Below are 21,372 nucleotides of genomic sequence, written 5' to 3'. Positions count from 1 at the left end.
TTCGTTACATCGAAATTCGACCCTCGTCAAAGTCTCGTCAAGCGTCAACCCCCGGAACTCTCCCTCCGACGAAAACAACGACGTATGAATATTTTTAGTAAGGGGTCAAGGTCATCACGGGCGTCGCAAACGACAAAGCTAAACAATGCGCTGCGAGAGCTAAGTGCGCACAGCCACCGAGCAGAATCTGCTCGAATCCAACATTATCCAACTAGGCCATCGTCACAAACCTCGAAGCGACATCGGTGGGAGGATGGGCATCCCATTCCCTGTAATCGTTATACTTTCCTCAGAGCATGGGATGAGAATATATCGAATATGATATGTAGTTCAGCACGAGTACCTACCTATTCACGATCGGAAAAATGTGCGAGATCGTACATATGGCGTTGCTCCCGGGGTTCAGTGTCGTTATATATGTGTCATATTTACAAGGATCGAACAATGTGACTTCTTTCGCTCATGATGATCAAGCTCGGCAAAGGCCAATGTGGGAAAATGAATAGCTGTTTCCTGCGCCTGTCGAGGGCTGCATGGTTTTAGATGGTTTGTGGAGAGAGGCTGTCAAGCGCGCTATATAGTCTGTTGCCCGTTCTGCTTCCCAACGATTTTCACTTTCTGTGTTACCCACAACCAGTCTGACACAAGTCTCCAATCCCATCCTAGAGCACAGCTTCTCTCCATATCCACCATACAAACCTTCAAGCAAATCGTCAACATGCTGACTGGATCAAGTGACAAATTCGACAGCGCCATGAAAGAACTAGTGCACCAGGAAGTGCAACGCTGTTATGGACGACGCGTCCATACCATAAGCGTCGAAGGTCTCCCTAATCCGATCCCGTACGACAACAAAACCAGCGTCATTGCTCCTGGACTGTACGGCGTCGGCATAGCGTTCCCTGAACTGGGAACGGACGTGGCGGGGAATATGGAACTGAAAGTGGGCATGTGGAAATTTATGGATTACCTCTCCCGTGTCGTGCCTAAGTGGGTTGCTGCGACCGTGTTGTAGAGGACGCTTGGTAAAACGCGGACGGGATGTACTGTACAGTACTGATGTATATAACATAGACTATTAGTGAGTGCAGCTGCGGAGCTTGGCGTAGCACGATGTACCAGCGACAAACGCCATCTATCTGCGATAGGAGGGAGGGGAAGAAGCTACGGCACAATTTTCACTGTAGAGATACCCAAATGACACAAAAGTTCCCTATCTCGGCCGTCTCTACATAGGTCCCTCAAGATGATGTCACCCCGACCTTCACCAATCTTCATCGCGTTTGAACGGCCACGACCCGTCCGCCGTCGTCAAACGTACCGGCAGCGAGGCCACCATTGGTTGTGACGTACAGCACCGTTCGGTCGCCGGCAATACGGCCAAACTGGGCCGCCGTAGTTCCAGCAAAAAGCGTCGAGTTTGCGTTGCCCCCTGCGATCCTCCTAACGGACCCGTCCGGCTGGACGAGCTCGATGGAGTTTGTCGGTCCGGTGGTGATGTACGCGTCGCCGTTCTGCCCGATCGCGAGATCGTCGACGATGGTGTGAAGGGTGGCAACGAGCTCGTACGGCCCCGCTGCGGTGCCGTCCTTTGCAATGGCAACCTTGGTCAAAGTGGTTTGATCGGTGTTGGTGAAATATAAGGCGCCGTTCCAGACGTGGATACCGTTAATGCCAATCTGCAGTGCGCTGTCCGGTACAGCTTTCATGGACGCGTGATCCTGCACCTTCTTATACGAACGTGCGACCGTATCGAGGGCATAGACACATCCTTGGTTGCTGTCGCCGAGGAGTAGGGTTCCGGCTCTCTTGTCAAGGGCGGTAACGCCGTTGATGAGCGCCCCGGCGTCGCTTATGTCGATCACCTTCTCGATGTGCCTTTTGCCGTGGGGAGCTACGTCAAACTTTGCCATATTAATCTTCCACACCGTGTTGGGCTGCGCGGTCTCGTTGTTGGTCCAGTTGCTTGTGGCGACAAAAAAGTAGTCCTTCGACAGCTCGGCAATGCCAAACGCACCCGATGCAGTTGCCGATGTGAAATTGGCGACAAGGACGGGTTTCTGATGAGGGTGAAAAGGATCGACCTGGTACAGGGCTGCGTCGGGGAGGAGGGTTGTCACCAAAAGCTTGCCGTTGGCTCGCACGGCAATGTTTTCGATCCAGGTGGACTTTGGAAAGTGGGCAACGGTTCGCGCCCCCTTGGCCTCCGAGGTCGGGTACGCGAACACACTGCTGACCAATAAGCTGACCAGCGGGAGCAGCAGGTGCGAGATATGGTTGGCGAGCATGGCTTGATGGGCTGGAAGAATAGGTGAACTTGGTGTGCGATGTGTGCCTCTAGCCCCTCGACGGACATGGGACCCCACCTCATTTTATATGCGTTCAAAAAGCTTGGTACGGACTCACGGAGACTAGACCAGTTGGTGACCCAGTTGGGGAGACCCAGTTGGGGGAGACATACAGTACAGTACAGTACATACAACGTGCGCTAAAGCCAAATAAAGCCTCACTTGAAGGACTGGCATTTGTGAGAGTGTGTTCACTATCCGTGTCAGCCCACGGCCACGTCATCCAAACCTACAGAAAAGCCTCACCATCCTCCCCACGCATCTCCAAAAAGACTCCTACGATCCACCGACGGCTGTTGCCAAACCAATTGCAGCTTCAATCGAGGGCTTCGAATGGTCACTTGGCTGTTGACCGACGAAGGATTGACGCCGGATTCCGCCGGAGCCTCTTTGTCCGTGGGAAATGACACGGTGCTTGTGACCACCGCGGTACACCTAGGGCTTAATGACAAATTGAAATCCAGCCTTGAGAAGCTTCGCCTTGCCATCCCTCAGATTTGATGCGTACAGTAGGCTGCCAGATATCAGGTTACGTCGCCCAAGGACACATCATTCCGAGCATAGCCACCGGCTCAAGTTGCCGACCCCCATGCAAATCCTTTCAGCACGACCGCTAGCCCAGGGCAGGACTGACAGCTGGCTGGTGACTTCTGGGGTTGCACACGGAGGCTCAACCACCCGTCGTAACCTGATATCTGGCAGCCTACTGTACAGCATGGTTTTGCTGGACGGTACTCATGAAAAAACCTCGAGGATCCCGGTCTTGTTAATTCTCTGCCAGTTTCCAGTGGGTGATCCCTACCTTTCGAGGATGGCATGTGAAAGGTTAGCCGTAAATGCGGAGTGCAGGAAGACTCGGCGAATCACGAACGAAGGAAGTATCAATATGCAAGAGGCATCAACATGCTCCTGATTTATTTGGATGGATGTCGAATATCGCGGCAAGGTGAAAGTAAGGAACCTTGCTCTTACCGTACATGTCAAACGACGGCAGGGCGGAGGGTTTTCGCGGTATGTCTCGGGGTACATGGTCTCCGTAATGCCGCCTCGAACCATCGTCGAACCTGCGGCGTCTATCCAAAAGCAAACCCAGCTATATCCGTATCCCAATATTCCTCAGAAGAGAGGCAGATAGAACTAGTTCTCTCGATTCATCAATGCGCCGTGCTCATCTTTAAGTTTGATTGGAGAGATCATTTAGGTGGAAGAGAGACCGTGTCCGGGAAGCGAGAGTCTTAGGCAAGTGCATTTGTGCTAATGAAAACTTCGTGCAATTGGCCCTCCTGCGTAAAATAGAGGGAGGAGCAGAGCTGGGGATGATGCATCACTGTCCCTTGGAGCATTTCAACCCCGCACACGCTCTGCCGATGAACGTTTGGCGGGGAAAGATTCACAGCACATACCCAAAGTCACGAGCTAGGTGGACTCGGACAGTTGCGAATATGGCTCCCTTCCGCAATTTAAGACCGCCGCAACGGGGAAAGGGCTTCAACCCAAATTCCCGTTCGTATGGGACCTGACGACGACACATGTATTAATTCTAAGAGCCAATTCAATCTGTCTACAGATCTTATAAATGTGATCTATGCGTATCAGAGGTATATCGTCTATCGTCAATGGTATAAAGTAAGGGGTTGACACAAAGTCCGATGGATTCCGGATCTACCAGATCTTGCACCTGTTGGCGGGGTTCAGGGGAGTACCAGCCTTGCACTGGAATGCCTGAGCGAACTCGGGGGTATTGGCGACAGTTCCCGCAACACGGAACCTGGCAGGAGCGTGGGCGTCGGAAGCGACGGTGGGGTGGTGTCCGGCCGAAGTGAGGGTCTGTCGAAACGAGGGGGTACGATCGGGTGTTGGAAAAATAAGCTGCCGGTCTCAATAGCACAAGAAGATAGCTCACGCTAGAGCGTCGCCTTGCCACCTTCATATCTAGGCGCTTTGAATGGAGTTCTTCTTCTTATACGGAGTTGGGAAATACGGGTACAGGTACAAAATATCGGGTCGGTAATATGTAGCAGATATAGCCCGCGTCCAATGGAACTTCGCAAGAAATCGCTCGGAGGGACGCGTCGAGGCCTAAGGCCCACAATTTACTGGGATCGAGTTTGCGAAAGAGTGTGGTTTTTTTCGCGGCCGAGATAAGCTATCTCTAAGCAAAAGCTGCGAAAAATCCTTGCGCTACCGGCGTTTTGAGTTGCATTCCGCTGTCTTGGTCCTTCCCAGTGCCAGGGATAGATTCTGGCAGGAACTGTCTCCACTGTAGCGCAAAGTGCTGATCAAAGCTTACGCAGCAGCCTTAGGCAAAGCTTTTTCTGCCAGGTTTGCAAGAACTGCCCTCGATCCCAAACGACATCCTGGGCAGGTTTGAGGTCAAAACGCTCGTCCACGGCCGTCTCTGGCTGCCGTCTCGGGTGTGTCCGGCTGTCTGCGCACTTCCAGAGCTGTCTCCACTGCTGCGTGTCTATTGGCCTGCAGTACACCACCAAACGGACCTTCCCACACCCCCTCTACCTTGCTCTGTGCAAGATGAGCCAGTCTCCAGCTGTCTCCGGAGAATCTACTCCGGTCTCCACGGAATCCACCAGTCCAGAGGTCGTTCATGAGGGCAGACACGACTGGAGACAGACTTGGCAACAGGTTTTCAGACTCTGGAGACCGGTCTGGAGACCGACGTGGTGGATCTTGCAGACATGAATTTACTCCCATTTGAGATCGACTCTGGACACCAATCCCAAGGTGTGCCAAGTTCAGCTTGACAAGACCCTGGTCTCCAGTATGCAGCTGAGTAAACTGGCATATTGAGAAGTAGGTCCCCTTAAAAAAGGGCTGGAGATCAGCTATCGATAAGGTGCGCACAACTTGAGCCAAATCTCGAGACCAACTCGATTTACTAATTGTCGATCCCAGTAAATTGGGGGCCTAAAAATTGGCCTGAAGCTTGCCGAGGGACTATTTGCAAGGCCAAGACAAGGCCCCGAGGATCGATTTGAGCAATTTCCCGAGAGGACAAGGGTTATATCGTATTCATCGCACACACCGTACAACAACAACATGTGGCCAAACTTTGCATTGGCCAGGAAACTACCAAACCTACGGGCTACATGGGCTGCATCTGATTCCACTCCATCAGGAAGTTTGGATGCTTCATAATCATCATCCGCATTGGCTGATTTGGGCCTCTCAGGAATCTTGACCTTCAACCGCTTGATAGGGGACTTGGGGGGATGCGCCATGGTGCTGACTTTTGTCTTGGTAGATGTCCCGGAATTGATGGTTTGCGTGCCAACAATGATGGGCAGCTCATTCTCCTTTCCTTTGGCGTTTGTTGGATCAAGCACTTTAGCGACGGCAAGGCGATGAGTTTCCTTCATTTGAGAGTACGAGGCAAGGCCTGCGGCGCTGCAGTGTCCTGAAGTTTTATGGGTGATATCCTGATGGACCCCAGCTTCAAGAAGTGCTGTAATTGCTGTGGCACGGCCAGAGTGCGGGACAAGCTTTCAGTTGTTGCACCCAATTCCACCCTGAACGCACGCTTCTTTCAACCACTTTGAGATGGTATTTTTGCCAACGGGGGCATCGATGTACCATTTGCCGGAGGTTTTTGGCTGAGTTTGCACGGACAAAGAATCATGAAGTTTTCAGTCCAGAACGCTTCTCAAGGTATTTCCAAATGTTGGCAGAGGGTCCTGATTGCCCAACAGTGGGCGGGGTGATATTGACTCTAGCAATGAGGCCTTTAGCACGGCGGCCACCCTTGTTATGGACGACGCGCCCATACCATAAGCTTACCTCATGACAGCACACTGACAGCCGCCAATGTCAAACGCCAATGTCAATGTCAGTGTCAATGTCAATGTCAATGCCTTCCCCTCTCATTTTGCCAATCCCCCGCTCTCCTCTTGTCCGCCAATCCCCCATTCACCGCTCCTCATCTACCCCGCTCATCTGTGAGCCAATCTCTGGCCATTTGTCAACCCTCCCAGTACTTCTCCACAGCCAGCAGCTGCAGCTTGCTCTCTACGCCTGCTACGCTCGCTCTAGGCTAGGGGGCATAGCTGGCGCTCACTCAGTCCCCTCTTGTTGTTGTTGTCTTTGATCTGCTGGGTTGTTTATCTATAAATAGCCACCTGTTATGATCTCGACGACTGAGGTGGAAGCGAAGTAGAGGAGACAAGGCGAGAGTGATAGGCGACAGGAGATTGTATTGGCGAAACAAGAAACAAGGACTAGAACAGGAGATGAGAAGAACTGGTGTTGATCTGCTGGGGAGGAAGGGAATGGACGAAGAGAGGCCGGCTATTTATAGATAGGCAACCCGGCAGGCCAGAGAACAACAACAACAAGAGGGGACTGGGGGGGGGGGGCGCCAGCTATGCTCCTAGAGCGTGCGTGGCGAGCGTAGAGAGCATTGCTACAGCTGCTGGCTATGGAGAAGTAGTGGAGGGTGTTGAGAAGCCGAGGGGGGATTGGCGAAATGGCAAAATGAGAGGAGAGAAGAGGAGTGGCAATATTGCGGGAGGATCGGCGAAATGAGAGGAGAGAGGGGGAGTGGCATTGACATTGACATTGACACTGACATTGACACTGACATTGACATTGACATTGGCATTTGACATTGGCGGTTGACATTGGCGGCTGTCAGTAGGTAAGCTTATGGTATGGGCGCGTCGTCCATAACACTCTCCTACGCCTACATTTTTCGCATGTCAGTCGTATCCGAGGACAAAATGTCATTGTGAAGCAAGGTTTTGGTAAAGGGAGTTGTATTTGGTAATCGTCGGAGTGTCGGGAACGCGAGTGTGTCGATTTATTGTCGGAAGTTTTGACGGTATTTTGACGTTGTCGTATAAAGGTGATTTCGTTCGCTCGTCGAAGATTCTAGGCGTATAATTGGCGTCGGAATATTATCGATTTCATGCGCAGTTCGAAGCGCACTACTACAATGGAGGTTGTCCCCTGCACAACGGCACTCCAAAAAACAGCGTCCAAAAATCTGGAACAACTTTACAAAACCTGCTGTAACTCAGCCGGTTCGGAACTTTTTTGAAATATTTTTGATGATTCTGATAGCCCTGCCAATTCCGCTGAAGTCCCGCAATAACGGCGCTCACGCGTTGCCCTTCCGTGTCCAGCGTTCTGCGTTGAAAAAGAGGAAGAGTGTTTTTTTGGGGGGGTGGAAAACGGCGAGACGCGTAATAGTGTCAGTTGCTGTCAAAGTGAGGGTGGGCCTGAGAGGAAACGTGTTGAAAGCGCAGCTAGAGCGCCGAGAGCGCAGTGTGTACAACAAGTATAAGTCGCGTCTCCACGTAGAATCGTAGCTTAACATCCAATTGTTGTTCCTAGATAAAACGGGCCGTTCGCCGCGAAGTTTTGCGACCGGGAAGGAATGGAAAACTTGTAGCCCTATGGGGAAGACAGGAGCCTCCGACCGGACTCACTACGTAGGGTTAGGTAAAAGTGAGGCGCGAGAGTAGACCGCCCTGTAATAACAAGCCTCCGCCCACTCCCACGTGGCCAACGAATATGTCTTCTCAATGTTATCCAACTGTCATCGCTCGCAGCTGTCTTAAAAGGGATGTCGTAGGGGGAAGACGTCCAGCCTCAGCACCCGCCTGATCTGACCAGCGGCTGAAAGCGAGGAAGAAGAGGCGATGGGTAGAAGCAACGTGCTGGACGAGCTGCTCAGGTAGGCAAGAGGTAACACCAGGTGGAACCATTATGCAGATTGCGTGGGGCTAACTCTCGTCTTTCGCCGTCGGCTCGTTGTCTAGCTACAACACCTTCAAAGTAGTCCGTGTCAAGGACAAGTACCTGGGGGGTCTATACTATGGCTTCCTCGTCGCCATCTCGGCCTACATTCTCTATCAGATCATCGGGAACAAGCTGTACCTTGCCAGTGGCCCGGTGATCGCAGGCGAAATCCGAATGAGCCTCGAGCCGCCGGAGGACTATGGCCAGAAGCCTCCGCCGGCGTACTGTGGAGCTGACGGAACCTCATGCTTGTACTGGGATCCAGCGCAAATCATGTTCCCGGTCCCTGATCAGGGTAGGGCAGAATACCGGTGTCAGGTGGAGGCAATATCCAGTTCCGCTAAAGTTCTGCCCCATTTTCTCCTTGTGTAGGCGGGATGTTTCTGACCACCCGCGTTACCATATTGACATACCCGGACGTTACCATTGCCGCCGACGGAACCAATGCAAATTGCACATACATTTTAGCGACAAGTCCAAATTGTTCGATCAACCAAGTAAAGCCTATCTCATCCAAGACCTATTTCATCGCGAATCTTGAGGAATTCACAGTAAGTTTTCGATGTTCTTCACGTTTTGTAAGCACCATTTCGGGATTCCGGCTGACCGGTTGAACGCCTATCATGTTCGCCTTCCCTGAACGTTCTTCCCTGGACACTGCCAGATTATGGTAGAGCACTCTGTGCGCTCCGACCTTTTGCGAAAGTCTACTCACAATAGAGAGATGACTGGGGAGATCGTCTACGCGGAGACGAATACTCCCATATACAAGTTCGATTCTACATACCAACGTACCAGCAATGCGTCTGGTATTCCAGGGGATGTTTTTCCTGTATCTACCATGTTGCAAGCGGCAGGAGTTGACCTGGACGGTAAGTGTGCAGCGCTTACCGTGATTGTATCCCAAATCCACATGCTTCGTGGGTTTGTGCCGAGCAGGAGTCCTTCCATTGCTTGACTCCTGTTCGTCTTCCCTCGGACCGTAGATTAACCCTTGGGCTTTTGATTACAGGAAAATCAATGGGTCTGACAGCCAAACCAGGGGATACAGTCCGCACCCGTGGAATGGTAATCACCGTGGCGATGAACTACGAGAACGTCGGCGTATCCAACGACCTGTTTTATACATACCGCCCCTCCAAAGTTGAACTGCAACAGTACAAAATCATTGAGGAGCGCGTTGATCTGGCGGGTGGGCACTACCTTAGCTTGAACAGACATGGTATTCGGCTGGAATTGGTTCAGACTGGTAGGCTTCGGCGCGGTTTCTTTGGACATGTTGGTTTTGATGGGTAGGGGCGTTGAAGCCACGAAGCCCCATCCGCTCAATTTATTTACTTGCACGGATCTGTTATATAGGTATCATCGGGAAGTTCAACTTGATGGCTCTTTTACGGAACCTTGTCGCCGCAGGAGCTCTTCTCACCGTCGCCACCTTTATTGTCGAAAGAGTCATGCTCTGGCTTCTCCCGCTCCGTCAGAAATATCGCCGACACAAGTACGAGAACACGAGACACTTCACAGACGTGTGGAAGGCATTCCTCGCAAAGCGACGCGGAATTCCGGGGCCCGAAATTCTCCCAAAGTCATACGGAAGCCATCCCCGAGGCATCAACGGCGATCGAATAGTCGTGGATGAAGATGACAAATATGGCGAGACGAATGATATATCTATGTGGACTGCACTCAGGGAGGCGATCAAGAAACCCGACGACAAGCAAAAGGGCCCTATCGGGAGCTTTGGGCCCAAGGTTGACAATGGTAGAACGGAGAGCGTCTTCTATCACGGCAGTGCCGCTACGAAACCGCAAGTGCCAGGCGTTGATATTCAGCTGGTGAAGACAAGCAGGAAACCTGCCGAACCCTCCTCCATCACTTCAACGGTGGCTCCCCCAGACAACTTCATTGCTCGAAACGTCGATCCTACCTACGGGCATAACGGCATGCCCATGCCACCTTGGTACTCCAGCCCACAACCACCACCAGTCGCGGCGGGCCCGCGAGGTGCACAAGTCCTTAATTCTAGATCGCACCAGGACCATCGGGATATCCCTTTATCCAGCGAGTTCCCGCCGATAACCTCTTCCTCACGACAGTGGTCACCCTTAGCAGGACCTTCCCATCCGGACCTGCGGACTACATGGCATACTGGTAAAGGGAAGCCATCACACGAACAAAGCTTGAACTACCCCGGCTGATGCCGACGTTTTCCCAAGGTTCTGGATCCTCAGATTTCCTCGTATATTGGCAATCCCTCTTTCGTCGTTCGTAGAAACCAACCTGTAGATATATATGTTTTTTCTTCCTGGAGACCCTGCAGGCCGGGTATCAACATTAATAGATAGACACTTTTAGAACTCGCAATGTGAAGTTCTATGTTTGCCCTTTTTTTTGTCTCGATCCTGAAGTCGAAGAGTAGGAGTGTATTTCACAGGTGCTGGTGGCAATCGCAAGTTGGGATCGGAACAGGGTTTGGGCATGCACGCTGTACCAGTTCCAGTAAGAACACGGAGAAGCTTGATCGGTCACATTGAGACTGTGACTTCCAAGGGTGACAGCGTCAAAACTTAGGGTTATACCCTGATAAATATGCATGGGAAAGAGTCCAAATACGGGGGGAATACCCAACATTTTTATTTACAATCAGCCAACCAATAGAAAGAATATCTACACATGCAGAAAAGAGTGTGTGCAACCCAGTGCCATTCCATCCCATCCCATCCCTTCGAACCTATGCCCGTAGTATAATCATCTACAATCGTCGTATCCACGGGATGATATTGAGCTAGACCTCGATTTCTTTCCTATTGACGAACCCCGAGAAGATCGTTTCCATGGAGTGATGGGTACTTCCAAAACGACCGGACGTTTCTTGAAAGTTGGAACCGATTTCGTGGTATGTGCTAGTTGCAGTACCCCTGAAAGAAATAACGCACGTAGCTGTATTCCGATTGAGTTGTGGAAGCGGTGGTAAAATCATGGGCATGGCTCAGTTCGTGATCTGAACTTACCCGTAGCTCGACGACGTCAGTAATGACTTTCTCCCATCCATGCCAGTCATCCGCTGTACTGGGGAACTGACCATTTTGCACTTCTCGAATAACAATCTTGTCTTCCACAAATCTGCCCACCCAAATGTAATAGTGGGTCTCTGCCATGAACAGAAATGTGAGAGGAATGCGTCGAGGTTCGTCTCGAAGGCAAGCGCCGCGATACTCACGGTATATCAAAACACCTGTCACCATCAGTTTGTTTGCCTTAGATGGTTCCGTTAAAACCTTTTCCATGACATGAAGCTCTAGAGCCATAGCTATCGGAGGATGAGAAACCGTCCACGTGGGTAAGTCAGGGCTTTGCCTGTGCTCACCTTTCAAGATCTTGCGGGCATCGTCACGTTTTTTGGCTCCGTCATTAGTGGCGGGTCCACCGACCACTTCAATCACGGCGGCCAGAATTTCGTAGTGTGGTAACAAAATCAGCAGAGAACCGTCATGGCGTACCCCAGTCGCTGTCTCATGGCCATTCTGTATAGCCCTTGCAGAAGCTAATGTTTGGTTCTCCCTCTCGCTGGAAATTGAAAGCCATTCTGTTAAGAACACATTCGATCGAAACCGCAAAGCAGGTCTTTTCACTTACATGCGATACTTGAGCAACCGCTCCCCAGCAAATGCCGCATTGAAAATATGATCTAGCAAGCAAGAGCGGTATTCGAATTCAGATGTTGATGGATCGAGCAGCAAATTCCAATAGAAGCGATCGAGGAATATGCCTTTGCTGGCGTATCAAGACTTGAGTTTGGATTGCAAAATTCATAAAGATCCAGAAGTCTCACATTCGATATATCATATCGTGGATGCATCTGGACGCAATGTCCCCAGTCGCAGCGCTTAATTTTTGGAGCCTCTCATCGACAACCTTGGGATCTGGCGTCGCTCTTTCGTCAACGTCGTGGGTGATGATAGTGTATTCGTCAGTTTCCGCATCTGGAGACAGTCCGCTGCCAGGCGGGTATATGGTTGCTAAGTGATCAGCAAATTTTGTACGTTCGAAAGCTTTCACGAGTCCTTTGCGCACTTTGGCCTCTTCCTAAAGAACGACAGGCAGCGGTCAGCTGAAATTGCGATATAAGTTCGCTGTCATGAGATACAGACAGCCTCATATTTGTCAAATTTGTCGCCATATTGCTGAAAGAGTCCACCGAAATTCAGAATCGAGACATCAGACACAATATTGTATCTGGTAAGCCAATCTGCCAACGTAGTTTGCTCGAGAAATTAGACAGAGCCAAGAAAATATTTGTGCCGTCTCAAATATACCAGCGTCTCCCAAAACGTCTTCAGTGGGCAGGATGGCCATTGGCACTGCGGGTCCTGCATTATGATGGAACGACATCAGATACATTTCATGACTATCAGAGGCGAAAACATTCTCTACCTATCGCACCCTGGGAGCTCGTCGGCATTGGAGTCGGCAGCGGTTCAGGCTCACATGATTGCAGGGCAGGTGCATTGAAATCGCTGGCATCCGTCTGCGGCGACACGGAGGAAGCATTGCTGTGACGCTTTGCTGCTGGTAGCTCTGTTAGGCCTGTCTGGAATTTTTCCAGCCTTCGACGCTTGTTGGCATAACTCTGTGGAATAACAAAGTTTAATTACCGGTTCAGCAGTGGGACTTTTCGCAATGTGATGATCTCACCTTTGCCGCGATGTTGGCAAAGCGCGCCCCCACTAGGGCTTCCTGCTGACCTTCTTTGTACCATTCGTAGAACGTGTCAAAGGCGCCCAACTAAATTAAATGTGAGGGTATATCCTTCATCTTGCCGTTCCGTATGTCCCCCAGGCGACGATATGCATGGTCTCTGAGACGACTACGAGGCCGAACACGTACTCCCCCTCGCCGATGTACGAATACGAGTCCGAAAGACCATTGAGGGTTCCATGCAATGTGCCTTGGGAGCCTCGCCAGGGTGAGCTCTGAGACGACTACTAGGCCGAACACGTACTCCCCCCCGCCGATGTACGAATACGAGTCCGAAGGACCATTGGGGGTTTCACCCTGACGAGTTTTACATACTAAGGAAAGTACAGAAACCACATGCGAACTCACCCATCTCTGTTTCAGAGCTAAAACACTTCTCTTCCTGTCTCTATCTCCGGCCGCCTTATAGCAATGGTACAGATAGGACAGCGCATCATTGAAAGCCCGCGTATGACTCTCGGCTTCCACAGTATAAAGTGCCTTCGGGTCTGTCGCCGGTTGGTTGACCAACAACTCGAATGCCGCCACCAAGGACATGTTTGTGAATTTGCCGTCCTCGTAAAGTTTTTGGAAGTCTTCAGCGGTGAAAAAATTTGACTGAAGTGCATGGTGTCAGTAGCCGCATATATGGTTATGGCACCAGTACAAATATGCCTAGACCTGAGGGAACCTTGGTTTTTCGTCCACAGAGCGGTTGGATTCACTGTCATAGCCAGAAACACTATGACTATGCTCCCGACCTTCATAGTTGTCGCCGTCGTCGGACATCTGCGCTTCTGGTTTTCCACTGACGTTGTGTGCAGTCATGGACTGACGGTGGTAGTGTAGAGACGTGCAATACAGACGCTAGGGGTTGCGATGCAGGAGCTGCAGCTGCTGCGCTTGGTGCCTACCGTTGTCGCTGCTGTCGTTGCTGCAGCTTTTCCTTTTCCAAACAAAGAGGGTACCGCAGGGGGGCGGTCGTCGCGATGGGTCGCTGTGGGATTGGATTGAACGACGTGCCGTGGTCAGCCCGGTGCGCTTTCTACCTTTTGTCACGTCCAGGCTAGGCCCCAGGGTCCAAGGAGTCCAAAGCTTCCAAAGGGTCCGCTAAATACAGTCAGGGTCCCACAAAAACCCTTCCCGCTGGCACTGCACTCAGCGCGACGAGGGCCACCGCCGCATGTACCGTCTGAGGATCGCTCATAAGGTTGACCTGGGACCCCAGTGGCCAACCAGTCCAGAGGCAGCGGATTAGCCGTACGGAGGTTTGTGCGTTGTGGTGGTTTCACCTTCTTCATCGGCATTCTTCCACATGATGGTCCTTCTCGGCTACCAGATCATCGTTGGAACCTTCACGCAGCCGAAAGCTCCGAAAGGGCTTCATTCTTCGAACCAAAACCAACGACATTAGCCTCCAACGTTCTTCATATCTCGACTATTATCATCTCCTCCCACTGTCGCCACGAATATGTACCGCATTCTCGCCCTCATCGCGTGTCTCTTCACCATCCCTCGTCTCGTCGCTGCAATTCCCTTTCCGGCCGAAAACCCGTCCACTCGTGTGCGTTTCCCAAGTGCATCGACCTCAAAACACTCAGCGGGTCAGGTCTTAGTCGCTCGTCAGGGGCTCGGCAGTACTGCCCCCCTCAACCAGTCCGTGGTGGACTACGCAACCAGCCGTGCCTCTCTATTTGCCCAGCCCGCCGACTATCATTCAGATACGTGGGTGTATGTGTACCCAGGAGCTTTTTACAAATGGACATCCGCCTGACGTACAACTTCACGTTCTCGGCTTGCTCCGCCATCACGGCCAACGTCACGTACACCGACCCGCAGGGAGGTCTCTACTGCAGCCTTACCCAGTGCACATACCAAGTACAGACACGGGTCAGCAATACTGAGGAGACCAAGGTCGGTTCGAAACTCAGCATCAGTGCAGGAAGTTCAGTAGAAGGTGGGCTCTTCAGTTGCAGCGTCAACGCCGAAAAATCCGAGGAATGGACCAGCAGCACCACCAACGAGAGTACCATCACGTACACCTGGACGCTCGACCCGGGCCAATCCAGCCAGGTGACCACGGTGCAGTTTTTCACCACTTGCACTTACACCATGAACATGCAAGATTTTAACCTCTATCCGAGCGACGGCTCAGACGCCGGTATGATCGACGAAAATTCTCTCTGTAGCAACATCGTTGAACTCTCTGATCGGTTAACGCTCGGCCAGTCTGGCTGGAGCGAAGACGATTTGACCGCATATGGGAAGTTCAAAGATGACGCTTGCCGTTCAGCGTCAAGCCCGACACAGCTAATCCTGCAAATCCACGATGAAACGGGCAAACCGAAATCGGTTACGGGATGCAACACTGCTGTTTGAAAGTGATCAGTTCAAATTATTTCAAACCTCTGAAGAGTCAGAGGGTAAATGGAGCTTCGAAAATCGTCAGCTTTGCAACGAAACAAGTCAGACCAAGAGTCTGCCCTTCAAAGCCATCAATTTCGATATTCAAAAGATAACGAGTATACTTTTTCCGCTGGTGAACTCACTGCTAGCATTATTGTCTTCCTCTTTGCCAATCAGGATGAATTTCGGGCCTGGGTTGCTGGTGGTAAAAAGGTTTGTGGTATATGCCTGTGTTGTATGTCCATAGTACCTGTCGAGGTGTCTATCGACAAGGCTCCATGTAGAGTACAAGTTGCCATCATCGGCGACGCCTCAGGCAGAGGTACAATGATGTGGATGGCAGATAACCACCACGGAAAATGGAATGGGGTGAAAATTCTAGACTACCGGTTACGGGAGAATGCGTCTGGCCTGCGGCCATCGCCAAACACCACCGAACGCACAATCGAGACGAAATTCTTGGTGCTTAGGATGTCCCGATTGTGCACTTTCATCCGTAGTTGTAGTGGTCGTCTTCCAGGAATCTCAAATGGCGTCCAGTCTTGGTTGATACATTCGGGGTTGGGGCAACCCACCAATCCATGGACGAATTCCATTCTTCCCTTTCGAGCTTGCCACGGCCGAGGTGACAGCCGGCGTCGGATGTTTTTCCTCACACGCCCGTGGCAGTGTGGGCACACGGACGACGTTCGATACTCATCCAGCAAGTAGCATGGAATGCCATTTCTCGCAAAGAGTGTGCGGAATCTGTTCCATGATGAGTTAGCATAATGATACATAAAAAACAATGATGGTCACTCACCCTTTGGTCTTTGATGACTCCTGAAAGCGCATGGTTTTTCCAGCGTCGCTCCAATCACCCAAGATGACCGAAAAATGCTTTCCATACAGGCGTCGCATGTTTTTGATGAGCTTGCTCTCAGACTTTTGCCGCAGTGAGAACGCCTTGAATCTGCAAGCGACGTGAATCTCATCCTGGTAAAACTCATCCAGGGCGGGATCTGGGATATAGACGTCAGCCCACGTGTTACCAAATTTGAAGACAATGCATGATACATCATACCCGCATGTACGTGATCCACAATGAACGCTGAGAACGCCTCGATGTTCATGCTCTTGTGCAACGGAATATGTGATTCCATCTCAGCGATGCCGGCATTGATCTTTCGCTTTGTCATGTCTCTTTGAAAGTACCGAGACTTTGTCTCGACTGCCCGTTGATTGGATGTGTATCTGGTATGGGGTGGTGCATTGTGAGAACGCGGCAACGGAATGTCGAACAAAGGGGATGGTGGGGATGGTGACGGGGGGGATGGTGGGGATGGGGACGGGGACAGGGTTGAGGAGGGCGTTGATCGGGATAGCGGGGACAGCGGCGACAGCGGGGATAGCGGAGCGGGGACAGCGGCGACAGCGGGGATAGCGGAGCGGGGACAGCGGCGACAGCGGGGATAGCGGAGCGGGGACAGCGGGGATAGCGGCGATAGCGGAGACAGCGGGGATAGCGGAGGTACTGCAGATCGAATTCAGTCGCCGTCGCAGTCGCAGTCGTCATGCATTGCTCCGCATTCTGGACTCATTGAACGTTCTGCCAACTTCCGCGATCGCTTGAGTCCAGCTTGGAGTAGGACCCGGGCTCGCGATTCGCTCTTCACGACTACGACGGCGAAGCGACAACACATCCCATGCCGGTCAACCTCCCGCAAGCGGCGGTTGTGCTCAGCACAGGAAGCGTTGAGATCAGCGATGGCGGAAGTTGATAGCATAAAGTTGATGGCGTAACCAACAGCGGCGACAGCGGCGACAGCTGGGACAGCGGGGCCAGTGGGGAGGGACAGCGGGGACAGCAGGGCAGTAGTAATCAACTGAAACGTACCTAAATGGCCGCTCCTTCTTGATGTCTCGACAGAACAAGAGGTCACGCTTGCCCGGATCAATGCTGACGATGTTTGGAGCCTCCCGTAGTTCGGTGATGTGGTGCTCAAAATACAGCTGCTTGACTTCTTCCCGCATTTGGGCCTTGCTGCGCTTCCGGGCCCGATGCCCATACTTGAGCCCTGGCTTCTTGAAGTGGATGGTAGCGGAATACCTGTTTGTGCTGATTGATCCATCAAATTTAAGACCAAGCTTCTTTCGATGCTTGAAGACCTTGTCCTGCAATGCGTCATTCAGCGAGGTGATTGAAATAAGCGCAGAAGGATAGAGACACTTAGCAGTAGTCGGCAGAGGAAGCAGATGACTGAGCGAACTCTATGTAATGGTGAGACTGGGCTCTTGTTATGTATGAAGTAATACAGAGAAGTCTGGAGTTACAAGCGGACGTGAGGTCCGCAGGGGAAGAAAAGAGTGAACTCCCGTACGCGTAAGCGTGGCGTAAGCGGGAGGTGAGTCACAAGGGGAAATGAACTACTAGAACCCTAACCGGGGACTAAGCTACGGGAACCCTAACTAAGGACTCGGGAGTATGAAACCTCCAACAGAGACTTACATTCACGTTGAGAAACTACCCCCACAGCTCCTGCTTGCGTTGATCGGTGAATTTCCCCATGCGACGTCGGCTCAAGCCCAGGATATGGGTGGCTAGGATCAGCGTGTCAATGCGAACAGATGACTGGATTCAAGATTTGCGCAGCGGGATAGCGGAAAACAGCCGCATTCCACGGCGCTCATAGAGGCGTGAGAGCTCACAATAGGCACCTGTGATGCGGCAGGTGCGGACCATGATTAGACAAAAGAGGGCACCGCGGGGGGGGGGGGGGGGGAATATACTAACTCACCTAAATATGGCATTGCGTCCACCCCAAGGCTGTACGCAAGCGGCTCATCCTGGGGAGGAAACAGAGCCCATAACTTGTCAAGGACGGTCCGCTCAAGTCGTGTGCGGCGCGCAAGCTCTTCTTCGGTTGGAAACTCTTCAAATGTTGCATACTTTGTAAACTGACGGGCACGCCGATGATAGTGTCGCCGCTGCGCTCGGTTGACTCAAGCTCTACGGAGATGCAGTACGACTTGCTTCAAACCAAGCCTTTCATTGACATAGCGCAGAAGCATTTGAATGAAATGCTCTTGTACGTTGACTTTGAGGTTTGTGAAGATGCTCGAAGCTGTGTACGCTGTGGTCTGTTGGCAATGTTGCATGCGGATAGGGGCGAATCCGTGAACATTACAGTAGTCTTGATCCCATGGACGCAACTCTTGCGCGATGACCGGATTGCCGTTGTAGCGTGGATTGTTGAGCAGCTCAAACATCACACTGATGTGCTTGTCAGTGATGTCCGGGAAGTCGTGTAGAGGATGATCAGCTGTGGTGGGCAGACATAGTAGTCAGGGCATTGTTTCATGGGAAATATACAGTGTAGTGTACCTCAAAAACTCACCAAGGTAGTAGTACTTGAGAAAGAAGGTGGTGTGGCGCGCAAGGATGTGAACGTTGCCGATGAATGTTGTCAGGCGCTCCCTTTGAACTTGATTTTGATTATGGATTCGGTGAAGCGAAACCTTGATGCTTGCATGTGTCTGCCGGGGTCGTTGAGCGGATGGTGGTGGCGGGGGTTCAAGCACCAGGGATCCACCCGGTGTGCTGGGAAATAGGAAAGGGATGGGAGCGGGGAGGTTCAACGGACGCTGCAGACCCCTGTCCACTGGTGAAAGCCCTCGCTGCTGGTGCTGCTGCCCGTCTTCATTGCCGGAACTCTCGTTAACCATGTCTGCAATTGCTTGGGGCAAGTGGCGTTGGACAGAAGGTGGGAGCTCAAATTGCGGGGGTTGCAATGGTGTGGCTGGCAGACGTATGGGCAATCGCGGGGTAGCCGGAGCAACCTTCCTCCTCTTCCGCCGTGGTGTGGTTGCTCCAGTAAAGATGCCACACCACAGGTGCCCCTGGAGCGCCTGGTGTGATGGCATGATGGCTGTGCTGTGCCGAGACAGGTGTTGCAGGTGATTGCCGTGATAGCTGTGTGTCAAAGAACTCGCGTCAGTGCTGTGGTAATGAAGCTGAGAACGGTGAGGAATTGCGGTTGTTACCTGGCGGCGGTTGAAGGTGAAAACGGGGATGCTTACTGCTCTCAATTGGTTGGTATGTAATTGGGGGCCATGATGAGGTGCAATCAAGAGCGTGAGGAGCGCGAACAGTGAGGAAGAGTAGAGTGAGGATCCCCAGGTTTTTTACACGCGTGTAAAGGATGGGGTAGCTTCCAGGGCAGCTAGCTGGGCAGCTAGGGTAGCTTCTGAGGTTGATTTTGGCTTGTCCACTGCTGATCGCCGCATCTCCAAGACCACACTCTCCTCCTCTCACACGAAACGTCAAGCGCTCGCAGCTCACGCAACTCACGCAGAGCACACTCTGAGGATGGAAACGTCAAGCGCTCGCAGCGGACGACAGCCCCCTCACCCCCCTGGCCAACGCCCACCTCCTTCCAGCTCAAGCCCGGCAACTCACGCAGAGCACTCTCTGAGCACGCTCAGCACCGACGAGGTGAGTGGCTGCTGTGTAGCCGTGGGCGCCTGTGTTGACCACCTGGGCTCGCTGTTATGGACGACGCGTCCATACCATGCGCTTACCTCATGACAGCATCCCAACAGTCAGTCAATGTCAATTCCCTGTCAAAACCTGACATCTGCCAAACCTCGCAGCCGCACGCAGCCGCGCTACCCCACACCTGCCACTGCCTTCATTTCTCCACGCAGCCGCACGTAGCCACACCTCCCAACACTCGGCGCTTACAAACCCTTCTTCATACTTCCCCACGTACCCGCCCACAGCCTCAGCGTAGCCACCCCATCCCCAGTCTTCTGTTTCTATGCTTCCCCCACCCTTGGCGCTTCTCTTGGCTTCCCTCTCATTCCGTACCCTTCTGCTTCCCCACGCTTCCCCAGCCTTCAAAGAAAAGCATAAATAGCCGCCTCCCCTGAGCTCCCCACTTCCTGATCCCCCAGCAGATCAACACCAGTTCTTCCTAGTCTTGTTCTAGTTCTTGTTTCGGTCTGAATACCATTACCTGTCAACAACTGCACCACAAGTCGCCTCTATTTCCGTCGGCTCCGCCCATTCTTAACAGTTTGATCTGCTCAACAACCCCCAGCCGCTGTGCCTCCACGCCAAATCACCATGTCCGACGCCCTTCCCCTCACGGCCGAAGCCTGGCAAGCCATGTGCAATGCGATTGACGAACTTCGAGCACAGAATACCACCCTACAAGCCGAACTAGCGCAAACCCAGACCACTGCCCCTGCCACCCACGCCCCCGAACCCAAAATCAGTCTCCCAGACAAATTTGATGGCACCCGAAGCAAGTTCCGTGGGTTCCTCAACCAGATCCGGCTCATGTTCGCCCTCCAACCCAGGCGCTACCCCAACGATCAGACCAAGATACGAACTATTGGCACCTACCTCACTGGCACCGCCCAGGCCTGGCTGGCGCCCCTTGTCGAACAAGACCATCATTCCCTTACGAACCTGGATGATTTCATCCAGCAAATGCAAGCAGTCTTTGGAGACAGCGACAGGATCCGCACGTCCGAAAACAAGCTCCAGAACCTTCGACAAACCCGTGCAGCAACAGAGTATGTAGCTGAATTCCGACAGCTGCAATGCGATGTGTCGTGGAATGACCAGGCATTGATTGCCACCTTCCGTCGCGGCCTCAAAGAAGACGTCAAGGACTTAATGCTCACGATGCCCCCTACCGCCTCAATCGACACCGTGATGGAACAGGCCATCCAATGTGACAACCGATTGTTTGAGCGCCGTCTAGAGCGAAGCAGGAACCGACAGCCATATGTGCCAGTTACCACTAGCCCCACCCTCATGAGCCCCGACAACCGCCCAGACGACCCTATGGCCATTGACGCTGCTCGTCCGCGAGGACCCCTCACACCGCTAGAGCGCCAACACCGCATCACAAACAAACTTTGCCTCTATTGTGGTAAACCTGGCCACATAGCCAAACTCTGCCCAAACAAGATACGCACGGCGAATGTCGCGGTTAAGGAACCTGCACCCATCCAGGATTTTGCCTAAGTCCAGCTGCAGTAAAGGCCGAGCAGCTGGGCAACACCTGTCCTGGGCCTTCTCACCACGCAAGTACTGCCAAGGGAGAAGCCACAAAACCTTGCTCCGATCCTGGCA

At 52.3% G+C, this 21,372-nt stretch overlaps 6 protein-coding genes across 6 annotated transcripts; 2 read left to right on the top strand and 4 right to left on the bottom strand.

The window, feature by feature from the left end:
- Positions 1 to 1,173: 1,173 nt before the first annotated feature.
- EV422DRAFT_177033 (uncharacterized protein) lies at positions 1,174 to 2,486 on the bottom strand. The gene is made up of 2 exons (XM_053065125.1): positions 2,367 to 2,486; positions 1,174 to 2,299 (listed from the first exon to the last, which is right to left on the bottom strand). The coding sequence occupies exon 2, from the start codon at positions 2,286 to 2,288 to the stop codon at positions 1,275 to 1,277; it is 1,014 nt and encodes a 337-aa protein (XP_052923245.1). The 5' UTR covers positions 2,289 to 2,299; positions 2,367 to 2,486; the 3' UTR covers positions 1,174 to 1,274.
- Positions 2,487 to 3,857: 1,371 nt separating this feature from the next.
- On the bottom strand, positions 3,858 to 4,308 carry EV422DRAFT_537904 (endothelin converting enzyme-1). Its single transcript, XM_053070942.1, has 2 exons — positions 4,252 to 4,308; positions 3,858 to 4,175 (listed from the first exon to the last, which is right to left on the bottom strand). The coding sequence occupies exons 1-2, from the start codon at positions 4,276 to 4,278 to the stop codon at positions 4,011 to 4,013; spliced, it is 192 nt and encodes a 63-aa protein (XP_052923244.1). The 5' UTR covers positions 4,279 to 4,308; the 3' UTR covers positions 3,858 to 4,010.
- A 3,245-nt stretch (positions 4,309 to 7,553) lies between these two features.
- On the top strand, positions 7,554 to 10,588 carry EV422DRAFT_537896 (uncharacterized protein). Its single transcript, XM_053070941.1, has 6 exons — positions 7,554 to 8,037; positions 8,123 to 8,397; positions 8,475 to 8,653; positions 8,767 to 8,974; positions 9,115 to 9,351; positions 9,462 to 10,588. Exons 1-6 carry the CDS (start codon positions 8,003 to 8,005, stop codon positions 10,298 to 10,300), a joined length of 1,773 nt encoding a protein of 590 aa, XP_052923243.1. The 5' UTR covers positions 7,554 to 8,002; the 3' UTR covers positions 10,301 to 10,588.
- Positions 10,589 to 10,661: 73 nt separating this feature from the next.
- EV422DRAFT_537881 (uncharacterized protein) lies at positions 10,662 to 14,107 on the bottom strand. Its single transcript, XM_053070940.1, has 11 exons — positions 13,521 to 14,107; positions 13,209 to 13,457; positions 12,798 to 12,887; positions 12,537 to 12,732; positions 12,419 to 12,472; positions 12,254 to 12,351; positions 11,935 to 12,188; positions 11,739 to 11,876; positions 11,470 to 11,669; positions 11,114 to 11,400; positions 10,662 to 11,042 (listed from the first exon to the last, which is right to left on the bottom strand). The coding sequence occupies exons 1-11, from the start codon at positions 13,665 to 13,667 to the stop codon at positions 10,851 to 10,853; spliced, it is 1,905 nt and encodes a 634-aa protein (XP_052923242.1). The 5' UTR covers positions 13,668 to 14,107; the 3' UTR covers positions 10,662 to 10,850.
- Positions 14,108 to 14,597: 490 nt separating this feature from the next.
- EV422DRAFT_508155 (uncharacterized protein) lies at positions 14,598 to 15,218 on the top strand (the record flags this gene model as incomplete). The annotated part of the gene is made up of 1 exon (XM_053068719.1): positions 14,598 to 15,218. The coding sequence occupies one exon, from the start codon at positions 14,598 to 14,600 to the stop codon at positions 15,216 to 15,218; it is 621 nt and encodes a 206-aa protein (XP_052923241.1).
- A 410-nt stretch (positions 15,219 to 15,628) lies between these two features.
- Positions 15,629 to 19,148, bottom strand: EV422DRAFT_508154 (uncharacterized protein; the record flags this gene model as incomplete). Its single annotated transcript, XM_053068718.1, has 9 exons — positions 15,629 to 15,992; positions 16,048 to 16,246; positions 16,309 to 16,414; positions 16,440 to 16,758; positions 17,122 to 17,399; positions 17,934 to 17,942; positions 18,188 to 18,253; positions 18,318 to 18,547; positions 18,623 to 19,148. 9 exons carry the CDS (start codon positions 19,146 to 19,148, stop codon positions 15,629 to 15,631), a joined length of 2,097 nt encoding a protein of 698 aa, XP_052923240.1.
- Between the last annotated feature and the right edge of the window lie 2,224 nt (positions 19,149 to 21,372).

This window comes from Fimicolochytrium jonesii (assembly GCF_025526975.1).
Source record: "Fimicolochytrium jonesii strain JEL569 chromosome Unknown EV422scaffold_22, whole genome shotgun sequence".
NCBI lineage: Eukaryota > Fungi > Chytridiomycota > Chytridiomycetes > Spizellomycetales > Powellomycetaceae > Fimicolochytrium > Fimicolochytrium jonesii.
This window is presented reverse-complemented; position numbering and strand designations above follow the sequence as displayed.